This window comes from Fulmarus glacialis, unplaced genomic scaffold (genome assembly GCF_000690835.1).
Source record: "Fulmarus glacialis isolate BGI_N327 unplaced genomic scaffold, ASM69083v1 scaffold24728, whole genome shotgun sequence".
Classification (NCBI taxonomy): Eukaryota; Metazoa; Chordata; class Aves; order Procellariiformes; family Procellariidae; genus Fulmarus; species Fulmarus glacialis.
The window spans coordinates 1-25,346 of record NW_009229275.1 but is presented as its reverse complement, the minus strand read 5'-3'; the positions used below and the strand labels follow the sequence as shown (position 1 = coordinate 25,346).

Sequence of the window (25,346 nt, the reverse complement as noted above, 5' to 3'; positions counted from 1 at the left end):
TTATCCTAGTCTGAGGCTATCTCTTTAAAGATTCAAGGCAATATGCTCCAGTGGTACATAAATCAGCCACATTCTATAGACTTGGAGGATCTGAAATGTGCAAGTTGAGCATATGTCCCTCAGAAAATATTTCAGTTTTATCAGGCTGATACTGAATTTAGAAATTAAATTGCTAACGACACCACCTTATTTCCAGTTCCTATCATGTTTTACGTTACTGATTCCCAAAAGACTGCATTTCTTACACAATAAATCAGAACAGTAAACCATGTGCATAAATTTTCATGTCTTCATTCTTCACTTCTCCTGAATTTTACTTCAAGTACCCACAAGAAATCAGGATCTTACTTTCCCTCCTCCCCTATATTGCTTCAAACTTCTACAGAGCCAGGACACTCTTCCTTTTGAAACCCATATTAGGGATTTCCCTGACTCAATTTAAAAATTTTTTTAAAATGGCTTATCTGCATCTCTGCCACTGTATCCTCTCTGCTTTTCTGCAGAAGATAGAGGTTGTTCTGCTACAGATCTACACACTGAGAGAATGGAGTCTGAATAATGCTGGGGAAGGCGTATTCAATACAGTTTCCAAGTCTAGACCTTCAAGGTGTTTTCTTATCTAATATGCAAGGTTGCTGTCATAGGGCTGGGGACAGGTCTGGGAGGTGAGTTTATGTGATAGGAAGGACCAATAGTATTAGAAGGAAGTGGAACTGTTGAGCACAGAGCGTGGCTGGGTGCTTTGCCATCAGCACAGTTCATCAGTGTCTCTCCCACATCCTGACCTTATGTACCAAATGCAGCTGGTTGGCAGATTGCCCATGATGTGCCAACCTCTGAAACTGCATCTGACACATGATGCAATTAAGCAGAAAGTGGCTGCAGAGCTGTGCTGCAAATGTGTGAGATATACAGCAGCTAGGGTAGACAGGCAAAGCATGAGGGGAGAACTAATGGTGAAAGTCTCATGCTCAGCACATAAAACTTCACAGGTGTAAAGGACACTTCATTAAATGTCACTTGATACAAGCCACTGTTGCAAGAGTCATACAATACAAAGCACTTGATTCCTAACCCGCCAGCTCAGGTCTCTTATCTAACCCGGTTCATATCCATGCACTGAGCCGTTGGCAACCACAAGGGAAAAGGAGAATGTACTCTGTAAATAGTCATTGCTAGCATTAGTGCCTGCTTGCTGTTCTCTTCGCATTTCTGGGCAGGAAAGGTAAAGCTCTGTTCAGTCAACAGACAAATTTTACCTCACTCCTCCCACAGGGAATACAAAGTCTAGTGTTCAAAGAATTCTCATGAGTTACCGATCTTCACTCTTTCTTTAAAACTCTCAGCACTATACCCCTCCTATTTCTCTTCTAAGCCTCTAAAATTGCTTTAATGCTTACAAAGCATTTGACTCAATATGATTTTTAAAAGACCCCTCCTCCCCTGAATTTTGAAGAATTGATAATTTGCACTTTTATAGGCAGAGATAGGGATCACAGTCTCATACTCTACCTGTATTCTCTCCTTCAGCTTCTGGGAATGCTTCTTCCTCTCATTTATCTTCTGGCTTTTCTCCTCTAGGTCTGCCTCCAGCTTCTTTACCTGCTGCAGCAAAAAACCTTCCTCAGCCTCTGAGCTCTTCCTTTGCTCTATTTCTCTTTGCTGACAATTCTTCTTTGTTTCAGATTGCTGCATAGCATTTTTCAAGTCCTCTTTTTCTCTCACATGAGAGGCTTGCAGTTTGCTTGTTTTCTGAGTACATTCTTCAGTTGCACTCTGGTTCTCACTCTTCAGGTTTTCCATCTCATTTATTAGAGCTTGTCCTTCCACGCTGTATTTTTCATCTAAAATTACTTTTTTATCTAAATTTGCTCTTCTAGATGCTTTGCACTCATTTAGCAGCCCATCAGACTCCTGATTTAAATGTAGCAGCTTGTTTTCAAAGTCTGCATTGGTATCTACCGTGTCTGTAGAAAGGACTGTCTGTGCTTGTTTCGCTTCTGTTCTCGGCTCCCTCTCTTCCACCTGCTTCTTGCACAATGTTAACTCTGCCAAGGCTTCTTCCTTTAGTCTCTTGTGTTGTTCTACTGCAATTTCAAGGGCCTGAATACGTTTTCTCAGCAATTGTTCTTCTTCAACTTTGCTTTTACACTGGAGAATCGTCTCCCTTGTCTCAGCAAGAATGTGCTGAATTTCTTCTTCATGAGCCTCTCTCAAAGTCTGTATACTAGCCTCATGTTCATCATTCTTAGTGTTCAGGGTATATATCACCTATAGAACAACAAAAATAACAGGAAATTAAAGTAAATGGTAGTCATTAATTCAGTTACTAAATTTATCAAGGTGTGAAATGCTGAAAGAGAATTACTGCTACAGTTTAATCTTTTTTTGTTGTTTCTTTGTAGTGGTTTTTTTATTTCACTAGGAACAGAAGGGACGATTATAAACTGCAAAACCTTTTATAGGGAAGGAAGAGAATACTGTGAGACACAATTTTTTTTTTTACTTTTTGTCAGAAATTTCTTATTCTTGGCAAGTTGTCACTTCATGCCCCTAGTTTGATCTCTGATACAAGGAACGAAATAGGGCCCCTTCTCTAGCTAACTGATTCTGTATTTGTAGTCCAGTTCACCTAGCCTTCAGTGCAGGAGGACTAGCTGCCACGTTGCCTTTAGCATTAGCAAGTGCTGGAGACCAGTAGTAGCAGATCTGTAGAGTGAAACCTGAAGTCCTGACATCCAGTTCATGTGGACCAAACTCACTGTGATGTAAATGAAAGGAAAGTTTGTAAGGAGGATTAAATTTTGCACTCCTGACTCAAACTAAGACACCACTGAAGATGCACTCCTGGAAGCCGTATGCCTGGCAAGTTAGCTTGGTCAGCATTTCAAGACAGGCATTACTTGACTGCAAGCAGCTTTTGGCTGGATTCTGAGAAGCATTCAGGCAGTTGGTTTTTTTCCCTTACTTCAGTCATAGCTATAAATCTCAGAAATCAAGTTTTAGCAGATTAGAGCGAGCCTCTGATGACAAGAAGCAATTTTTTCAAACAATTGATTTAAACCTTTTGATGGTTTATTTTCTTCTACAAAATGCAGAATAATAAATCTCATAACTGTAAGACAAATTATTACCCCAAGCAGGCTTCGTCTGTTACCCATGATATACACCAAAGACCTCTCACAGAAGTTGTTGTACATGCACGCTACTATTGTTTTGAAAAGAAAATGCTATTAGAAGCCCACAGTAGAAGTGAAGAGTTCACAGTCAAAACTGGTAAATGTGCATGTTAAGCTTACAAGACAGTTATATATAATTGCAAAACATAGTAACTGCCTGCTTGTTAACTGACACATGCTTGTCTTTTCAGGCCCGCATTAGGACACATGGGGCCTAATTCAGTTTCTACTGGGCATAGTTATCTAACTCAAGGGGAACAACACATTATGTATTAACATATGTGTGGAGGTTTTCCACTTGTTTGGTTGGTTGGGGGTTTTTTTAGAGAGAACTTATTGCTCTACGAAACTAGGTTTGGAATTTGTATACAAGTTATGACAGATACTTTCAGTCTGGCCCTAGCCCATAGAGGTTAATCAAAAGATTCCTAGACAATGTTTGAGAAAATAATAGTCTTAAGTACATAAATAAATACAGAAGCAAGGTCACAACTAATTCTTTAATTATAATAGAATGTTGGCCCTGTCATCTTCAGTATTTCCTCAGGGAAAGCCTCAATTGAGAGACCAATAGGTGTCTTCACCACAGTGAGTGTCACAATTCTGTAGTCTGTGTTGTATAAGCCCTGAGGATGTCTCCAGAATTATTGAATTTGCTTAGCTATGTCCAACCATTTTTTGTGCTATCTGTATATGAATAACATATTGAATTTCAGTCATCCATAAACGAAAGCAAACACACAAATACATCTTGCATGTAGTCAACTTCCTCTCTGGCAGTAATGAATTAAGTACAGAAATCTTAAAAAGTCACAAATGCAAAACATGGTCTGGATACATTTCTGGACAAATATGTGACAAAAGAGAGTAACATCATCATATTCCAGAAGACAAGCAGACAAGAAGTCATTGTCTACATTTAGATATGTATATCTGTGGGCCTTAGCATTAACATGCTGTTAATTCTTCTCTGTTATTTTTAACCATTTTTCCTTTGAAACAGAAATAGTTGCAGGATACCGAGCAGACTCCTTCTCCCCACTAACTAAAATCATTCTATGAACCTTTCTTAACTGTTCAGGAGACAGACATAAAAACTACAAGGAGAAGATTAATTTTGCCCATGGGTTTAGAATGACCAGTAATTAGTTTGGGCAACTCTTCAATTAACTATGTCAGATGTTGATGATCACATTTCTGTGTTTCATTCCACCAGCAAAACAGAGATGAACATCCGGCTTTTGTGACTCCAAGACTTCCACTCTTAATGATCAATTTATTTAGTAAATCAGCACTGTGTGTCTCATATTATGTTGTTTTCAGGCTGATGGTAGAATTTGGGTTCCTATAAAGTCTGACTTCATCATACAGATTTCCCAAATTCCACTGAGCATTAGACCATCACCAACATCTTGAGTGAGTTATCTAAAAGAATGGAAGAAACTGGCCTCCCTGCTCTATCTATTATTCCGACACTTCTGTTCAATAGTGGCTAGAACCACAATGAAGAATTTTGACCTGAAAATGCATGCCCTTAAATTTAATCTTCAAGCTTGAGTGCTGAAACTGATTCCTCAGTATCTTAACCTTCCTAAGAGATTTAATTTTTAGAGGGCTGCTGCTCTGTACTTTACAAAATTTAAGACCCTCACACATGCCTTTCACTCCCTACCGAATATAGCTACTATATTCGTATTCTAGATACCTCATTTAAGAGACTGGAGTTATGTGACATGAATCTGGGACTTTATAAGCTGGAACGAAAAATACTGAAAAATTATTTCAGCATCTGTACTTTGCGAGTGTACATACTGCTGGCTAATGTGGTATAAACCTCTTAACAGTTGTGTTGATAAACAGCTTTTTAAAAGCAGCTCTAAAATTGATCAGTTTGACAATACAGACACAATTGCTTTTAAATGAAAAGCGCACTACGTTATTCTCTGAGTTACTAGCATAATACCAATGGCTACTGCCTCCTTCAGTTCTCCAAAACTGAATGTATTGGAAACATTGTACTGATTTTACAGCAACTGAGAGTTATATGACAGGTTGGTAAAAACACACCCAAGCTGTTTTCCACAGCTCCTCAGGCTTGAGAAGAGCTGCATCGCTTGTGTCCTGCACCGGAACGAATCCTAATTGCTGTACTAAAAAAGGATTTTGCTTCAGGATATTCTCTTTTAGCGCAGGGTCAATCTAAATCCTTTCATCCCTTGCTCCAACCATATTAATAAAGCCTTTCAGATCCTGGAGGGGTGGGAGGGGGGTGGAGCACAAGGTAGCCAATGGCTCTGTATGAAATCTGCTGTGTTTAGATGATCTGATGTCTCCTTGGGCAGAAGCTCACTGTGCAATGTCTCACCCTCCTGAATGTCCCACAGTATCCATAGTATTTGTGGTTTTTCGTATCTAGAGATCCACACTGGAAGAGGGAAAATTGATCTTACATTCTTAAAATTTGAGCATATTGCCCTTTTTCCTACATGTACCATGTATTACAGTCAGTCCAAAAATACATTGATACACTAAAAATGTATCAAGAAACTATAAGCATAAAATGTCTACAGGTTTCTAATCTCTTTTGGCATGTTTTTGCCTCTTTCTGTCTCTTCCTTCGGTTTTTTTCCCCCTTTTAGTTTAAATTTTATACAAGGAAATCCCACATGCACATTTATTCATTCCCATTTTTCACTTTTTTATTTTTCTGCCTAGTGCAGTGCAATACTGAACATAGAAAACCTTAGTTTAGTGGCCTATGTATTGCACTTGATCTCTCAAGTGCGATAGAACAAAAATTAGCCCTGGCCTAAATTTTACTAAAGAGACATTCAGCTGTCCCTCATTTGTATTTTACAGTTTTAATAAGCTAAGCAGAATAATTGCCAGGCAACTTAAGAATTAGGAAAGTAAAACTATATTGCAAGAATGTTTCCACAAGCAGAGCAGGTGCTAAAAAAGGCACCAATACCGCATCCCAACAATTTCAGTAAATTTCAGGATCACAAAAGTTAATTCTAGACAGAGACTCCTCTGCTGGGAAACTCACATGCAGTTTATTAGTTAAATTTCTTCTGGAACTGTTCTGTAAAATCTATTCAACTTTAATCCCTTCTCTTTACACTAGTCACAAATACACCTGCCATGACTCTGGTTGTAAGCAGTGCATCCTCAGCACCTCAAGAAATAGGTCTTCCTAGACAGTCATGGAAATATTAAAGATTCCTCCAGTTCTGACATGGAAATTTTGAGAGAAACTGGTTGTTCTGAAACACAGCTACCACAGGAGGTCAGAGGAGGTCGCTAGTAATTACTGCAAGGAAACGATGAGAAAAACCCTGCACATTTCATTCTCAGAAGGATGTTTCCTGCATACAAGAGATGGGATTCATTTCACCTAACATCATCCATTTCATCATTACACGTCTAATCGAGGTTAGTCAATGGAGAAAGACAGGTGCCTCCAAAGGACAATGTTTTCCTTTCCAGTACAGGCGTCTAGATCAGGTAATAGAAGTGAAGTGAATTGCTTCAGGTCTTTGACTGGTTGTTTTGTTATTGTTTCTTCTGCATACCCAACTTCCCAGCTTTTCCTTCTTCTATAGAGCTGAGACAGAGTCCCATACAGAGGGAAGAGACAAGTTTTAATTCTCAGAAGCTGAAACGGATTCATTTTCCTCTGTTTCTCTGTTTTCTGCACTAATGTCTCAGTTCATATTGTCTTCAATTCTGTATACCCACTTCATGTTCTTTTACCAACACTTTACAAACCAAAACAGATATTGGGCATACAGATACCATGCACATCTGCTTTCATGCAGGATCTTGGAAAAACAAGCTTTTTTCCAAACTGAATGCAGTTTATTTTGTTTTCCATCTATATTCCTTTTTTCTTTCCATCTTGTTTAGGTGTTTATGATTCCCTTTGCATTAGTATAATCTGTTCATTTTAATACATTGTTTATTTTTACTTCCAGATCATTAATTAATATGCAAAATACTGCAAACTCTAACCCAGATCTTTGTAGCATCTGCCTCCCTACAATATGATGTTATAAACCTTTTGTTTATAGTTCCTGATTCATGTTATATCTTATCTGTCAAAACCCTTTTCTACATGACTTTGAAGTAATTTTGCAAAACTTAAATATCAAAAGCACTATTATTTTTTGTAGATTTTGTATGTAATTAAAAGCTAGAATAAATAAAACCAGTCAGCATGACATTTACATGAAATATATTTATATTTCTTTGTTCTCCCTGAGGTGAATCAAATTCATCCTGAGCGTATTTATCAGGTTAAGCTGTATTCAAATGCTGTCAGAGAGGATCACATTATTTTTTAGTAAAAGTTAAATTATGTAAAATTTGTGTCTATTAAAAACACAGAACTAGATGAAAACACTTTAAAAGATTATGCTTATTCATTGTCAAAGTGAATCAACACACACATATGTAGACAAGCAGAAATTGTTTGATTTCAGAGTCCTTTCTGTTGACCTTTTGTAATCTCTGTCTTGGTGAAATTCTTGCATAACTCCTTAAGATCTCAAATATCTCCATAAATCTTTGGCTTTTACAGCCTTGGTTGAGTTCAAATCCATCTTATGAAGCTGTTTCAGATAGATAACATGCAAGAAATAGAAGATTTGTTCGACATAAGCCACATTTATATCTATGCTCTCTGCCTGACCATTTTAAGGTCATTGTAGTCCAGGTGAATTTTTAGTACAGAAGTGAAGTCAACAATTCTGTGCCAATACAAGGAATAAAAAGGCCTTACTTCCATGTAATTCACTGATAATTTAGCTGTCTGGGTTTTGTTACATATGTAAAACTTACAGGAGAGCTTGATGGTTTATATCCCAGACGTTTGATCTTTATTATGCTTCAAAAATATAAGCTAATGCATCTCATTAACCAGATCTAAATACAGTGTTGACAAAATTCATTTGCCAAATTAACACACAGTTTTGTGAAAATGTTTCATTACATCCCAGATTTTTAAAGATCTTTAAGGAGTCTAAAATTGCAGACATATGTTCAGTGCTTTCAAAGGATTTTTTTTTTTTTGATGATTCTAGATTATTTATCTGAAACTTTATCCTTCCAAAATACCTTTTAAAAACTTGTTACAGATTATGATAAAGCAACATTGTCCGATTTTACAATAAATGCAGTAAACAAACAAATTAATCAAGCAAGTTCTCACTTGATTCCTGTTTTCCTGTTTTTCAAAGTATTTCCTTACTTTAAATACAGTAGAATTTGGAAATCTTGCAAATATAAACTGTAGAATCATTGTTTTAATTACAGCCCAGGGTGAAACAGATTTTCCCAACCAAATACATCTTTTTGTGGAGACAAATATTATAATTTATTTAAAACACAATGTTTATTGCAGGTTTTGCCTTTGATGTAGATCTGTGATAAGCACAGATAAAATGAGGCCTGTTTCGTCCTAATCCAGACTAAAGCATTATACAGATTGGATCAAATTCTTACTCTCCTGTAGTTTGCAGGTGAAATTCTGATAGAGGAATTTTTAAAATTTAAAAGGATTTCTTTATATGTTCTATATACTTTGCTAATTAAGAAAAGAAACCATCAAAACCCTCAGGTATCCATGAATTAATAATACCAGTTTCTACTACTGCAGGCATCAAATTTTAAGTTCTTTGCTGCTGTAAGCAAATTCAAGAGTGGGAATACATGTGAAAGTTTCACAGACCCTCTGCTGCTACTATGTTAACAAAAGGGTTGTCACTTTTTTCTTCCCAGTTTATTATGTATACGCTTTTAAAAAAGAAAAGCACAGTATTCTAGGGGCTGTGGAGATTTCAGTTGCCTTGCAGTTTTCTCATCCTAATAATATGCAGTTCATGCTCTTATTTTGTTATGACTACATATATTCTCTACTCAGAGAGAATAGTCAGTTTTCAGAATAGAGATCATGAATAGAGTCTCTAGAGTGCTGTACTAGCAGCTATCCTACTGAATACATCCATTAAAATTTTGAAAAATAAATTAATATCAAAAGTGATAGTTGACTACAGGAGTTGCAGAAGAACCTCACAAACACAGCAGTAAAAAGATAAAGTTCAGTGTAGATAAATGTGATATAATGTACTTTAAAGGAGCAAATCTAAATTTTCCATACATACTGACAGAATCTGAAATTGCTCAGGAAAGAAATCTTGGAGCTATAAAATACACAACGAAGACAGCAGTTAGACAGCTAGATAATGGGACTTCTAAGCAGCAAATGCAGAACAAATGAAAAAACCTCTCTGTATCACAACCATCAGTCTGTGATTCACCCACATCTTGTATACAGCATGCAGTTATGGTTCCCCGTCCCCTTAAGCAGAGTCTAATTGAACTGAAAAAAGGTATACTAAAAAGCAACAAGAATAATCAATCATGATAAAAGCTTCCATGCAAGAAATAACACAATAAAACATGACTCTCCAACTCTGAAAGAGACACAGCTAAGAAGGGAACATGAGATAACTTTGTTAGAGATTAAAATACTGGGATTTAGGTGTTCACTGGTGTGCCATTTGTGTAAACTTCCATTACAGTCCATCAACAGAGATCCAGTCAGTAAAGCTGACAGCGACCTGAGATCAATTCAGCTCACTGAGGTAGACACTGAGGTCCCAACTCACTTGCCTAACCTCAGAGATCTGGTGCCATTTAAGATGCCATAGGCACCTGAAACATCCACACAGGAGTTGGCAAATACGCTACAGGTTTTGCAGGATAACTATGCCTTTCTGGAACTAGACAGATTATGCTCAAATCTCAAATGACATTAGTTTTAAATAGTTCATGAAACTGAGTTCAGTCCTTAATGGTTGGTCTACTAAATTACTCTCTAGGCTCTACCGATTACATTGGCAGCTCGGACATACAGTACACAGGAAGAACACTAAATTAAAGTATCCTAATCTCAAACTGAACCTCACCCATGCCATCCCTACAGTCAAAAGTATAATGGAGAAGGTAAATACCAAATGATCACTCATCACCTTTTTCAATATATGAACTACAAAACAGCTAGGAGGTGGCAGGTTGAAATAAACAGAAGACAGTATATCATGTTACATTCAACTAAGTACAGAAGTCCTGTCACAGGAGTCTGTAACAATAAAAGTTCACATGGATTCAAGAAGTGATTGGACAAATTTATTGAAGAAAAATCCTGTCAGGGCTGTTAAGTACTAAGATACATTGGCAGTCTCTGGAAAACTCGCACAAATCACTGGAGGCAGGAAGAATACTTTACACAAGTGCACTAGAGGCATGCCATATTCCTGTAACTCTCTGGGCACCATCAGAGACAAGCTACTGGCTCAGAGGGACCTCAGCATACAGTGTTTTTTAAAAGACATTTTTCTTACAGTTTCTCTCCTCCCTTTCAAAGTAGTATTGTAGAAGCCAGAATCAATATATTATTACGTAGTTAAAGGGCTACATAATAATAAACACCATAATACTACACTATTACTCATTTACCCATGTAATTTTTACCCAATGGAGCTATACAGCCACTACTCACATTCCCATTTCAGGAAGACATTCTTATTAAGCATATGCTGGACACCTCCTGAGATTGCATTGATGATCACAAAACCGAGAAAATTTAACCACCATTTATCATCAGAAAAAGTGGAAACAGTCCGGAACATTTAAATTGGTCTGAATAAACTGAGCAACCTGATCTAGTTGAAGATGTCCCTGCTCATTGCAGAGGGGACTAGATGAACTTTAAAGGTCCCTTCCAAACCATTCTATGATTTTATGATACAGCCTAGTCCAAATACTAATGCTTTCACTATTTTTTAATTATGCTTTAATTTTTAGTTTTTAAGCATTAAAATTTAAAGCTTTAAGCCCCACAAGTCTCTGACAGCATCGTGTTTATATCATGAACAATGACTGCACTGGATGACTAAGAGGCACTTGTCACTACTCCGACTTGACTATACTCCCTGGCCACATGCTGACTGCATTCACACATCTGGGTGCACAAGTGGGCAGGGAGCTGTATTGTTCTCCGCTACACATTCCTCATCTCAAAAATCAGGGGATAAGGACTGTAAGGTGCATTGCCAAGAGTGTAGCGGCAATGCACTGTAGTTGCATTGCAATATCCTGTAGTTTTGAGACAATTTATTATTTTTATGAAATACTAAGGTATATCAGCATCTTAGTAAAAACATTTAAACATTGTAAAAACATTTAAAAGTACCAGCTATAGCTCTTAACAGCCCTGTTACCAAATTCTAGTAGTTCCTCCTGAATGAAAAAAGCAAAATATTCAATCTCATATTTACATCTAAAGGTAGCTCTTATATAACCCTCTAAATGTCAGTGCATAGTCACAACCAAATGCTGTAGCTTCAAAAGACAATTAAAACAGAAGACTTCTCTGGTAATAACCCGTTTTAAGTTAAAACTGTGTTTAAGTGCCTAAAGGCCAAGTCATACAAAGTTCTGAATGACAACTACATTAAAAAGGTACAATCTTACTTCAGATGAATTTCACTGATTTCATTAGCTTAAGAAAAAAATCCCTACTTGAAAACAATCAGTTTGTAGTTTCCTTATGAAAAAAAGGCAGTACTTCCTCAGCAATAGGGTTATGTGTGTTCTGCTGCCTCCAAGCCCTTTGGAAGACAAGTGAATATACATTAAGTAAAATGCCAAGTCTGAACCAGCACAGCCAAGCCTGAGCTACCAGGCCCCACTGGGAGGCAGGATAAATTAATGCAGTCTTGGTACTGGACTAAGTACATTCACACACTTCCTGATGGCTTTAATCACAAGCAAGAAAAACTTGCATGCCTATCTGTTCCTACTAAAAGCACAAGTTAAGTGGTCTTCAGCACCACATAGAGACAGTCTGGTTGTGTATAAGCAGGAAAAACAAGTGAATTGTTACAGTGAGACAACTAATGTATTTAAGATCTGACTGCAGAGGTGGCAACAGAGGTATTTCTATCCCAGTGTAACAGCTGTTTTAATAAAACATGAACACACTTTTAGCTAATGAAGACGTGACTTCAGGGAAAAAATAACAGGATACTTTATGGAAAAATATTTCATATACCATACACAATGCTGAAGTGCTCAAAAGCCTAAATACATAGCTTTAGAATATTTAAGTGAGAATGTCTTAAGCTGAGTTTGCATTGACTTCTAGCTGGAGTATAATTTTCTCAGCTGTAAAATATTGGCATCTACATACTGGTTAAAGAAAACGATCCAGCCTGTCCAGGTCCCTCTGCAGAGCCCTCCTACCCTCGAGCAGATCGACACTCCTGCCCAACTTGGTGTCGTCTGCAAACTTACTGAGGGAGCACTTGATCCCCTCGTCCAGATCGTTGATAAAGATATTGAACAGGACCGGCCCCAAAACTGAGCCCTAGGGAACACTGCTCGTGACCGGCCGCCAACTGGATTGAACTCCGTTCACCACAACTCTCTGGGACACAATTATAGGACACTGCACATAGATTTTATGATCCAGGAGTTCCCTTTTAGTTCTGTAAGGAAAACGTAGTGATGACGAGTTAAGAAATCTCAGTCTGCACATTTTTGTCAGCTGGTAGGCAAAAATAATGCTAGCTTTGAAATCTTGATAAAAAATTGTACATAAAAATCATGGAAACAAATAAATCATCAAGTAAAGTACATGGGGATATTGATAGCTGACTCTGTTAGTCTTGTTAGTACATAATGTAAGCAGCTTCGTAAAAAGATTCTTTCTTTTTGCCTACATGGAAACCAGTTTTTATATTCCTCGCCAAAAGGAAAAATATTGTTGCTCCAAAAGCATGATCCTAGTTTTTATGCTGTTCCATTTTGCTTCATTTCTGTAGAATACTGAACACCTCTCTAGAGAACTGAGATCAAAAAGCCTCCAGCACACAGGAGAGCTCTGGTAGTGTAACAACTAACTGCACATCAGCTGAGCCACTGTAAGCATTGGTTACTGAGTACTGTTAACATATCATAGTAAATAAGGTCAATAAACTTAGCTTAAACTATGTGAAAAAGGCAACGTATTTCAACTAGAAACATGAGTAGACAACAGGAGTGCTCTGTTACCGTTGCTCAGCTGATAGGTGCTTCCAGAGTAAGCCATTAGAATTTGATCATATTTCATTCCTAAACCTATCAGACATTTTTTTAAATGGCAAATAAAACAGGGAAGTTTAAAAGATCTGATATACAGCCATGCTGCAAAACACTCGAGTGGTGTAAACAGTCTATGCCCTCACACACATACCAGGCCACTTGCTAATTCTTCTGTAAATTTCCACCCATAGAGTGAAGCTAATAGAACTAAATATGAGCATGTATCTCATACACTTCTGTGCAAAAGTCAGACATCCTTCCTTATATAACTAATAAAAGTGGGGTTTGCTTATCTGGGTGATTTTCCACTGAAACTTACTAGATAATGTTCGTATTTTCTACCCTGCTGACTTGAGCTGAGGAGCTCTTGTCGCCTCCTGGTGACTGGTAGTGATAAGCAGCTGGAGTGTGTAATATTTTCAACTGCTCTACATAGAGTCATTAAGGAACATCTGCCTATGCTTCTGCTTCTAGAAGAGGAACACACTTGCACCTCTTTGATATTTCTTTCCCCTGAAGGAAGAAAGGATTCTTAATTGTATTTTACCAGCAATTAACTTTTCGCTGCATCTGCACTCTCTGCTTCTGTTAAGACTCACAATATCCAACATACATAAACAAAATTCTTGCCAGACTGCTTGATTTTTTGACTAACAATCTACTTGACCAGAAATACTGCAATTTAAAATGTGCTGCTTACAACAAGGCTCCCAAATTCCCCATATAGAGTCAGATGAACCCCTAGGAAAAATGAGTTTGAGGGTAACTAACTACTCGCATTAAAAACATTCCTCCATTGGTATCCAGGAATTTGTCTCTAAGAAGGAACCATTTTGCGGCTTAGGTAGCTCTCTGATCACGAGGTAATGTCACCATCCCAGTTATTCGTATTAGGCTTGGTTCCAGAACTGCAGTCCAGAACAGCAAGTTTGGTTTGAGCCCTTCTGGCAGAGGTCTGAAAAGAATCCTGAATAACATGGATATCTGCAGTGTCTCTAGTTCTTGCCAGCCCTGGCCGAACTGGCTGTTCAATGAAAGCTGATCCACTCTCCTCACCACTCCTCTTCAAGAGTTCATCTGCATTTCTCATCCTGTCTCAAGTAAAAACGACTGTCCTAAGAACCCATTAGCACATGAAAATCCTGTAATAGCCAATGGATGTCAGAAATCTGCAGCTTGAGGCACACCCAAAGTGTCTTATAAAAGCCACCATGCATTTTAAACTCCATGTTATTGCTAAACAGATCAGAAATACAAAGAACTGGCAAGCAAAAACAAGCATGCCAAGGGTCCAATCTCTGATGTAAAAGTCTAAACTTAATTACTGGTACAAAGTCATGCATTCTGCTACAATCATAAAAATACACTAACTTCAAGTCCCTATTAATTTGAATGCACTAGTGTTGCAGAAAGGTACCTACCAACTAAATGTGTGATGTGTTCAACTACAGATGGACATTCCCATTTGCAAGCAGAATGTTTCTGTTTTAATTTCTGTAAGTTCATAAATCAAAGCATAGCTCATCTGCAAATAGCTGCAACGTTATCTGATTTTAAGGTCAAAATTCAGAAGGCCTAGACAGCTCTCATCCAAACTCACTAACCTTACCAGGGCTTTTAAACTTTTTACCTGTATCCACGGGAACAAAAAATTTCAGTTTGCACTTCTTAATATACCCTTTTTTTTTTGATATATATTTTTCAAATAAAACCTGGTTGTCCCCCATATTCATTTAGCACTGTGAGCTGAGGCTTTAAAAGCAAAACCTAAACTCTACAATTAATAATAAAACCCTGCCATATTTTCATTAGTGTACTTCAAATGTGGGCAGACAGATGTCTAATGGTAAACAAGGATCTGTGGCCACTTCTGCCTTAAAATGCAAAGACCACCTTACTTTTGCAGAAAGAGGGGGGCAGAGCAGAACAGGAAGCCTGACTGAGCTTACAAATATGCTCCTTGGTTTTGCTCATTGTGATAGCTCGATGTGGAAAAACAATGTACACTCTACATGTCAACAGTGGAAAAAGTCAATCTTTGTGAGAAGAGTCAGACATCTAAAAATACTGATAAATGGGCTACAAAAAGCAGCAGCTTGCTGCCCAAAGCAAACAAAACATTTCTAAAGGTTTGTATGTTTGCTGCTACAGCCAAAAAGGTGCAGAACAGAAAAACGCATGACTCAAGGTATGAAAACTTGCTATATTCTACCTCTCCAAAAGCAGAAATAACAGGGCAGTAGAATGGGAGCAGCTTTCAGGATCTCTGTGTCCTGATTACCTATGGGGATTCCCTGTACCAACCCGTGTCTTACAAGGTAATCAGCACTTCATGCAAGGATGGAAACTCAATCACCTCACCCAGTTTGGTTCTGCCGTTGATGCCTTTGCACACCCCTCCTTTGCCTTTGAGAGTAGGAGGTGGCCACTACTGTGTAACAAAGAGACAGAATGTAAGTCAAGCTCTGTATCCTAGACCTAATTTAAACATTTTGTATTCATTTCTCCTGGCACAATGCAGAGTGGATGAGTAATTAGATCATTATCTCCCCATCAATGAAAATCTTAACATCACTGGGACAGGAAGTTGCAGCTGTGTAACAACAGACAGCACTATTGCACACTAGATTAGAAATGGGAAAGGAAAGCATTACAGGCACTTTAAAGTTAGGAAGGATTTTACTATAATTATCCCAACTGTAATATAGCCAAGAAAAAAGTGATTTGACAGGGAGCTCTAAAATGTCCCAGGTCAAAAATGATTATAACAAATTTTCCATATAGACATTTTTCAGCTAATCTGGTCTCAGATTTTGCCTCTCACGTGTTGATTCTTAAAGGCCATATTCCAAAACAGAATGATTTGCTTTTCAGAAGTACTTTTTAAAGCTTCAGATATAAATCATCTCTATTTCAGATGACTGAAAAGTATCCAGAGGGGAAATTCTGTTAAAAATAAAGAAATCACCCCACCCACATTTTAACAATAAAAATTTAGCAAAAGCATCTGAAAAAAACACTGCAATAAAATCTTGAATGATCCTTTGCACTGGGGTGATTTTTCGCCCTTTTCCTGCTAAAATAGGAGAAGTTTCTTCCCCAACCCAAAGATAAGCTTTATAAAGTAATAGAAGAGTTTTCAGAAAGGAATGAGATATTTTTCCCTCAAAATTTAGTTGAGATTAGAGAGACTTTTAAAAGAATCACTTTATATAAAAATGAAGGCACAGAAATCTCTACAGAAAATGAGTTTAGCGTGAGAGTTGAAAATTTTGAACAAGTGTTTCTTTGCACAGATTTCATCAATGTGCTCTAAGTCTGCTATTGAGAAATGGATCACCCAGAAAGAGGGAGCTGGTGATTCCTCAACTCTTGTTACTGTGAAGTATAACCTATCAATTAAAAGAGACCCAGCTACTGCTTTTCTATTAGAAAAGGCAATACTACAATTTTTTTGAGTGGTACTTACGGACAAGTTTTACTTAGTGTGCAAAACTGATCAAAGGTAGCAAGTGAGTACCAGACAGAAAAAAAGGGAACAACTCAGGACACCTTAATCTAACTTACAGTCATCTTTCATGTACATTTCACTGTGGTTGAGGAATCAGGAAGGTTATCAATAAACAGAAAGTGCTTCTCTCTAAGAATTTTTACAGACTTCATTGCTCAAACAGATCTGTGTTCAAAACAATTTTTAAAAAATTATGTTTATTTGGATAGTTTTCTTTCAGTTACTACAGAATGAAAATGTACCTTGAAGAGTAATGTGTGCATTCATGAGCAACAAGTAAGCATCAGATTGTGTACAAATACTATTATACAAACATACAATCAAAGCCCTGGTAAAGTAAGTACTGGTATAGTACAGTAAGTATAATATAGCAAATATACGTGTAAATATAGGTAGCACTTGTATGTATTCATACACGATCTACATTATCACATACAGTCATCATTAGATGAGAATAATGGCACTGTTAACTAGTAAGCCATTCTAACTTGAACACCTTAATGATTTCCTATTGTTTGACCTGTATTTTTAGCCAGTGTTTTTTCATCGTCACTGTTTTTTCATTGCTAAAATGTCTTTACCAATTGCAGTGAGGTTACAGAACATGTAAAAGCTGGATTAGTAAACAAGGGTAGGAAATAGGTTCTTCTCACTGACAAAGGTGCAGCATAAAAACAGCTTAAAAGATAACTGCCACCTCCTACAGATTTTCTCTTATTTGTTAACACGGTGTGGAAAATGTTGAAAATATTTTATAGTGTAGCTCGGTATTGACTAAAAGTTTTACTACAATATACTACGTAATTTAGTCCTGCCTCTTTTCCAACTTCTATCTTTCACGAATGTCATTTAAAGTATCTCTACTTATGCACGTCAGGAACAACTAAGCACAAGACAAGAAGTAATGCTGTACTTTAGCACCGCAGTTCGGCTGCAGCTTTGCAACAATATTACTCGAGAACCTACAAAACGCAAATAAATTGCCGTCTTCGTAATTCAGGAAAAAAAGCGGATACCGTCAATCCCTCCGGTACACAGAGGCACACAGCAGCACACAGACAAACCCTATGTCTTCGCAGCGCTCGAGCTCTTCTAGCTATTGTTGCACGCTAATTAAAGCAGTTAAGTGCGAGACGTCGATCGTCAGCCACAAAGGCTAAGGTTGTTCTGTAGAATCCGCGGGGAACTGTTTGGAAGGAATTTTGCGCACACCGATGTTTTCATCAACCGCCTTGTAAGAAAGGATCGGTTTCCCTTCCCTCCTCTCAGACAGGGGCCATCAGAGGAGGCAGCTCCGAGCCAGCCCCGCCACCCCCGGAGAGCACCCTCGCCTCCCTGGGAAGGCTTGCAACAGCAAGACTTACCTTAGTGAGCTGGGCAATCTTCTTGCACATTTTCATGTGCATTTCCTGATTGCATTCCTCTGCCGAGCTGCTGCGAGCGGCTTTAGATCCATTGCAAGTCCCGGGCTGATGAATCTTGTTTATGCCAGAGGCCATGAGGCTTGAAATACTTTAATCAAGCCTGTCTGTGTACGCTCGGGGTAGTGCGATCCTGTCCCCGCTGCTGGCCTCCCCCGACGCGCTGCGCGCACTCAAACCCCCACAGCGCTGGAGGAACTTCAGCCCCAAACAGGGCAGGCTCCAGCCGCCGCCGCTCTCCCTTCCGCGCAGATGTCCCAATCCTTCAGCAGAACACCCAGGAGAGGAGGCAGAGAACAGCATGTGCAAACACCCTGATCGGGATTTTTTTTTCCCTCCCCTTCAAATGGTTGAGCTTCCGCCAGGAGAAGATGCCAGTGGCTGGGTGCTACTAATTCCCCAGAGGAGACGCTGAGCCAGCCGTACAAGCAGCAGCACAGACGTTGCTGGGGATCTGTCGTAGAGATCGTCTGCAGATTAAATCATGTTACCTTCTTGGGCTGCCAAAGGATTGCAGAGGTCATCCGAGAGGACGGTGTTGGCACCTTTCATAAGCTCTGTTATTTTGGCAATCCTCTCTAAGTCCCGATGGACCAATAAAGAGATGAAGAAAACCTTGTTCAATTTTTGCTGCTCAGCTGAAAGCAGAATGGAGCGGTTCTCCCAGCTAAGAGGCACACTTAAGCATAGCTGAGCCCGGGAGCGGTGTCCAGGATCCCGTCCGCCTGCCTTATCCAGAGAGACTGGTCAGTTCCCCTCAGTTACACTGAAGGCATTGGAAAGGTGCTAGAAGAAAACTGACAATACTACAGGTCATTTTTTTTTTCATCTGCAAGCCATCCCCTCTCTTCAAAGAGACCAGGCTTCTACATGTAAAAATAAATAAAAGGACAGAAAAGGCAGAAAAAAGGGCACAAAAAAGGCAAGCTGTTAAGGTAATGGGATTTTTAAAGATGAATTGTTCAATAAAGTGTTATGCAAGAAGAAAATGGTTAGTGGATATGTTTAAACAAGTCTAGAAGAGAAAGGGGAAGGAGGAGAAGCCAAAGTAGAGTGAAGTCAGAGGGGCGGAGAAGAGGAAAAGGGAGAAAGAACAGGTAAGAGAACCTGAGAGCTGCTCAACACCCCTTTGACGTGTCGCTGCAGCCAGTACAGGAGACACCATGGAGCCGAGGGCCCCTTCTCACTCGCACTGGCTTGCAGCCCGCCAGAGGGGCCATGAGGCTGCCTCTTCCCCCCCTGCCCCATGCAGGTAAGGCAGCTTTCCTGTCTCACCTCTTGGCAGTACTTTCCATCCTTCTCAGGAAAGAAGCTTCCACTTTGCTAGTGGTAGGTTTGAAAAACAGCTTCCTCAGGACTATCAGAATTGGGAAGGAGGATTATCCAGTGTCAGCTAAGGGCAGGGCAAAAGGAAAAAGGGAAAATCCTCAGCGAAAAAGGGAAATCCTCGGTGAGGACAAAAAGAGATAAAGCACTGTTAAGAATAAACACTCCAAGAGGAAAAAGATCAGGGCAGAAGAAGAATGCCTGCAGGCAGTGGGGAGAAGGAGGAATGAGAAGAGGTAAGAATAGAAGGACCTCGGGACAGAGAAACGAAACCCTTAAATTGTTGGGAGAAAAGGAGGGACTCTCAATCTCCGGAGGCAGAAAGAATCTTCACTTCAGGAGTGAGAGGAAATGAAGACTGACTGAGAAACTCAGCGTAGGAGAAGGGAAAGGGCAGGAAGGAAAACGAAGATGGTCACAGTTGCTGGGAGATGCTAAGCAGGGAAGAGAAGTTTAGCCCAGACAGAACATCAATAAGAAAAGGTAAGAAACAGAGCCTTGTACACAGGAATGACTAAGAATAGTTTCTTCATTCACTGGCATTACTGTCCAAGATGCCGCTGCCTGAGATGGAAACTCTTTCTATGACTAGGGCATAAGGACACGCTATTGTCAATTGTCTGGTATCTGATAAGACATGTACTCACACTTAGGTTTAACTCAGTTAATATGGTTATCAATTTGAGAAAAATGTGTAGGAACTTAATTATATGTAAAATTTTGATAAAATTGACAAGGTTATTAGGACAATCAAGAGAACACAAAGGGCTAGAGCAATTTCCTAGCACCTTGTTTCCTCAGAAAAAGAACACAACTGGGTGAAAATAGAAAGCAAATTAAGAAAAATGAAAAAGGTTTTAAAAGCACTTACAATAAGTTACCTGTGTTATCACTCCACAAGACAGATAGTAACATTAATGTTTTCTCTACTGAACAGCAGAGGACACACTGGACCTGAATGCATGGCTGTACAGAGACTTGAGACACACAGGCATAGACAGAACAGAGGAGTACAGATCTTCAGGTACACTGGGAAAGGAATACAGCACTGAGATATTTTCAGGCAGGCTGTTCATGTATTTTGGGGGGTTAGAGGGAAAAACATGAGGCTTTGGTACAAGACAGTGTGTTAGCAGAACATAATTTGTCACTGGTAAATTATTCTGAGTCCAGACAAGACTTGTCAGTCAATACTTCAAACATTGGAAAGGCTTCAATTAGATATCATGCACCAGAAAATGCAACCACAGAACTAATTCATAGGTGATTCAAGTTCATTAGTTCCACCACTCAAAAAACCCACTCAATTTCAATAACAGAATTTCAGCAGATAATGCCAGAGTTTTTCAATGAGAATTTGACCTATTTGTTTTCTTTTAATTGATCTAGGAATCACCTATAGATAAGACAACAAAGCAAGGATGTCACAAAGCAAAATTTAAGTGTGTACTGTACAAGTGTGGGTTTTGTGAGAACCACATGGAACACAGAAGTAGATTACAGAATGTTCTTGAACTTGGGGCGGTATATGGCAAAGATAGTTTAAAATACAAATTAAAAGTCTAAACAGAAAACACACACACACACTTCTGCTTGAATTATTACTGCTATATTAGTTTTAAGTAAATTTGAGAGAAGGTGGTCATGGCACTACTATAAGTCTATGAGTAACAGTACACAGGTTTATAGCTTTACTGCATAGATGCATTGACTAATTTACCTTTTTATTATAAAAAACAAGTCATATATGAGTAAAAGACTAAGTCTTCCATTTTCGGTACCTCCTGCTTGTTGAGTATCCGGACTATTTAGCTTCTGAAATCTTTACAATCCCTCTTTGCAGTCCTCCTAACTCAGCCAACTGTGGTATGCGTAATAGAGTTGAGACACCTCTGTTCTACAAACTTTAGTCTCCTCAAGCTTTGAATTTGGAAAATCATAGCACATAGACTATCATTATATGAGAGCATGTTCTTTCTCTTACTTTGATGGTGGATTGGGCCATTATTGCACAACAGAAAATTAGATGTTCTGCTCATCACATCCTTCCAAAATTTGTGTTCAGGTCTGTTTTTTTAATAATATAATATTGAAGGAATATTTACTGTTCTCAATCAATGAGGAAATAAACAGGGCTTCTGATGAGCTTTGACTTGGGATCAAATCCTTTCTTGTTTTAGACACATGTGTGGGAGAACCAAAAATCAAATTACTTTTCTCCTTCTCCAGTGTTTTTATAATGCCTTTCTCCGTCTGTCAAAAAGAAAAGAAACAACTTGGAACAAAATCTGTATGCAAAGTAACTAACTTCTGTGTTCTTACCCTTTTTCTACAGTACGAAAGCAATTTCTCATTGCTAGGTTAACATAAAAGCACTTTGTTGTGACACATATTTAGTCTGTAACTGTGACTCAGATGTCAGAAACATTCTCTGATAGCTGATCAGTCAATGTCAGTAAATCTTTTGGGATTGAATGCAAGAAAAAGGACAAGTATAAAGTGGTTCTGCCACTGGTACATCTTGGGTAACTACATATATTATGTATAATTTTATACATATATAATAGCTACTTTATATATAGCTACTTTATAATTCTCATTTCTTCCCACCTCATAAAGCAAACAGGATTTGAGAGTCCAATTCAAAAACCACTAGAAGCGCTACTGATTTCATCATTGACTGAAAACAGTAACTATTCAAAAATGTATATACAATTTTACAGCTGACTTACATACACACAAGTTTTGGAGGAATGTCGTGAACAGAACCTCTGATTACTATTGCATAATGATGGCCCAATTATGGATGAAACATTACTGTGCTTATATTTTTAAAATGGAAACTGGAACCAACCAGATGCATCAGTTACAAAAGCCCTGGGACACCTACTAAATAGGATAGCAACGACTATCCTTTTTTTGACCTGTTTTTTACCCAGTGACCTACATCCAAAATTACCAGAAAGTAACTGGCATACAGAAGGTCTGGCTTACCCTGTGGCACTGTGTGTTTGCTCACACAACAGGACTGACAAAGGAAAGAAAAAGGATCTAGAACAATGGATCAGAGGTAGAGACAACCAGAACTAGACGATAGCATAGCAGATGAGGTCACTATTTCAAAAGACAAGAAAAAAATCTTGAATTATTAGAGCATGCTTCCCTCCAGAGCCTGGAGCACCATCCAAGGTTCTGAGTTTCATCATTCCTTTTCTTTCCTTTTCAAGTAAAACTGTGAAACCCACTGGCCACAACCTCTGGGCCTGTGCTGCTGGTGAGGTCCTTATCCTCCCTGTCAGTCACCGTATCCATCCCTCAGGAAGTAGCTAGCCCTCACTGAGCCCTGAGAGTTAACTTGGAAAAGGACTGAAGGCCCAGGGCTGAGCTGAAATGGGGTTCCTGGCCCATGGGCAAGGGGTGTGGCTGGAGGCCCCAGGTGAGGCTGGTCAGGGGCCATTAAGGCTTATTAGTGCAGTCTAACAGAAACATAACCTGTAAAAACTCTGACAGCAAATACCTCTATTAGTTAAACAAAGCATCTGGTATCACAGGGAGACAGTTTTACTTTATGCAGAGCGAAGTCTAAATGGCCAACATTTGTGATCCTACTTTAGCATGTTACGTATCTACACCCGAAATACTAATTATGATACTGGGAATCTGGATTCCTGTGGCATATTTACCCTGAAAGCCAGTATGTCTAACTGGGTTAGACATCAATTTGTCATAACAGAAGCCTGGCTTCTATTTCTACCTAGAAATACAAAAACTAGCGGAAATATTGAAAGCAGACTGGAAGAAATAAATCTTACATCCTAGTTGAAATCCATCATAAAGGACTACAAGGTATTCACCAGGGAAAATCATCACCTGTAGGTCCGAGAAGCAGGTAGGCACAAATGGGCTGCCAAACATATGTAAATCAAAAATAATTCAGTTCGCATTATTAGTTTAGCTTAAAATAAAAGTCCTGGGTTTTTAAAGTCACAAGAATCACAAGGTTTTACCTGCTCTTCTCTTCCTGTTTCCATCCTCTTCTCCACATCCTCTTCTCTTCCTGTTTCCATAGTCTTCTTTTCCTACAGTGGAAAAAAACTAGATTAATTTTCCAGTAAAAATATCTTAAATAGAAAGATGGTTTCACGTTGTATTTCCCTAGAAAATATAACCTTTCAAAAAAACCCAACTTATTGAGGATTTGCTGTTGATTATAGTGTTTTTGTAGAGTGACTATTTCTCCAACATAAAATAAAAACTTTTAGGAAAAAGTTAATATATATGATTCTATGTTACTATTGTAGTTGTGCATATAGAATCCATTTTCTGCTCTCTAGGAACAGAAGGAGATTAGGCCAGATCCATATGTTTTAAAAGTTAATACAAAATACAAACGAATCACCTTTAAAAAGCAGGTATCTTTTTTAAACATACACAAATATATGGTAATATAGGAAAAAAAAAGCAGGAAAAAACCTCTCTGCCACATATGTAAATGATTTTAAAATTTATTTTTATCTATAAAATAGAACACTTTTTTTCCTGCTGCTGCCCTCCATTCTCCACATACAGCTCATATACCCCATAATCCTTGACACAATTGTAAAGAGAAAATAATTCCATTATTTTGTCGATAAAAATCTGTTACTTAAAGAACACATTTAGAAGATTCAGATCTGGAACAAGACTGACCCCTAGTGCTTATCTATTTCATTTGTTAGGTGTTTTTTTTCTTAGCCAAAAATGACCCTTCTTCAGGATGGATTCATGTTTGACCTACTGTCATTTGATGGTATGTCATCTGTTCTTACTAGATAACTATCATCACTTGAGGTAATTAGACACTTTTTTTTTAAAGCCCAAATGCATATAGACGTCAAATACCTTAAGTTCCTATTGTCCACAGTTAACTACTTCTGTTCACATTTTTGAATGCTGACCATAACTCTGTAATTAATATATGCTCAGAATGTTTCCCCTCAGCTAATCATCCCCTGCCTTGCTTCTCATTAAATATCAGTCCCTGTCTCACAGTGTTCTGTAACCCATAACATGTCTCTGGAGTTTGAGCTTAGTTATCTTTTCTGTTTTTAATGAGATAATAGAATTTATTACTATTCTCAAGTTAAAGAATTTCTGGGGAAACATTAGGTTCACAACAAATGCTTGAAAATTTGGGGAAAATCTCCCCTAGTAAAAGATTCAGTCTGGAAGGAACACAAATATGCATTCCAACAAGTCAGTTATCCGTACTATCCATCTTTTCAACCCCCCCTTACAGCTGATGCGAAACAGAAGGATGTTTCAATAAGAAACACACAGTCTGCAAGTTGGATTCAGCTTAGTTCACCCAGGGAACTAAGTAACCTCTTAATCAGTTACCTAGTGAACTTAATCCCCTTTGTTACCTACATCTTTAAAATAGGCAAACATATCTCACTCTAGATACAGTAGCTGAGCACTTTTTGTCTCCTTGGATGATCATTCTCCAAAGAGCTTTTATTACTTTCAGACACAGGCTGAGCTTTCTTGGTTTGCTACCCCAATTGCTTTGGTGTAAGGCTCCCGTTTACAGAATGCAACTATAGTCATTTTTCCAGATGATCACGTCCGGAGAGGATTTTGGGAGAGTGGCTGAGGGCAGTACCAGAGTTTATCAGGCTTATTCAACTATTTTGCACCGACATACATTCTGGAAATCCTCTTGCCCGACGCTTCTCCTCAGCCGCAGCAGGGCTGATACTGACTCTGCTTTGAAACAGC

The 25,346-nt window shown here is 38.5% G+C and overlaps 1 protein-coding gene across 1 annotated transcript; it reads right to left on the bottom strand.

The window, feature by feature from the left end:
- Positions 1-1,512: 1,512 nt before the first annotated feature.
- FAM184B (family with sequence similarity 184, member B) lies at positions 1,513-18,488 on the bottom strand (the record flags this gene model as incomplete). The annotated part of the gene is made up of 2 exons (XM_009583810.1): positions 18,204-18,488; positions 1,513-2,271 (listed from the first exon to the last, which is right to left on the bottom strand). Coding segments are annotated over exons 1-2 (894 nt in total), but the record flags the coding sequence as incomplete, so codon positions are not given.
- Between the last annotated feature and the right edge of the window lie 6,858 nt (positions 18,489-25,346).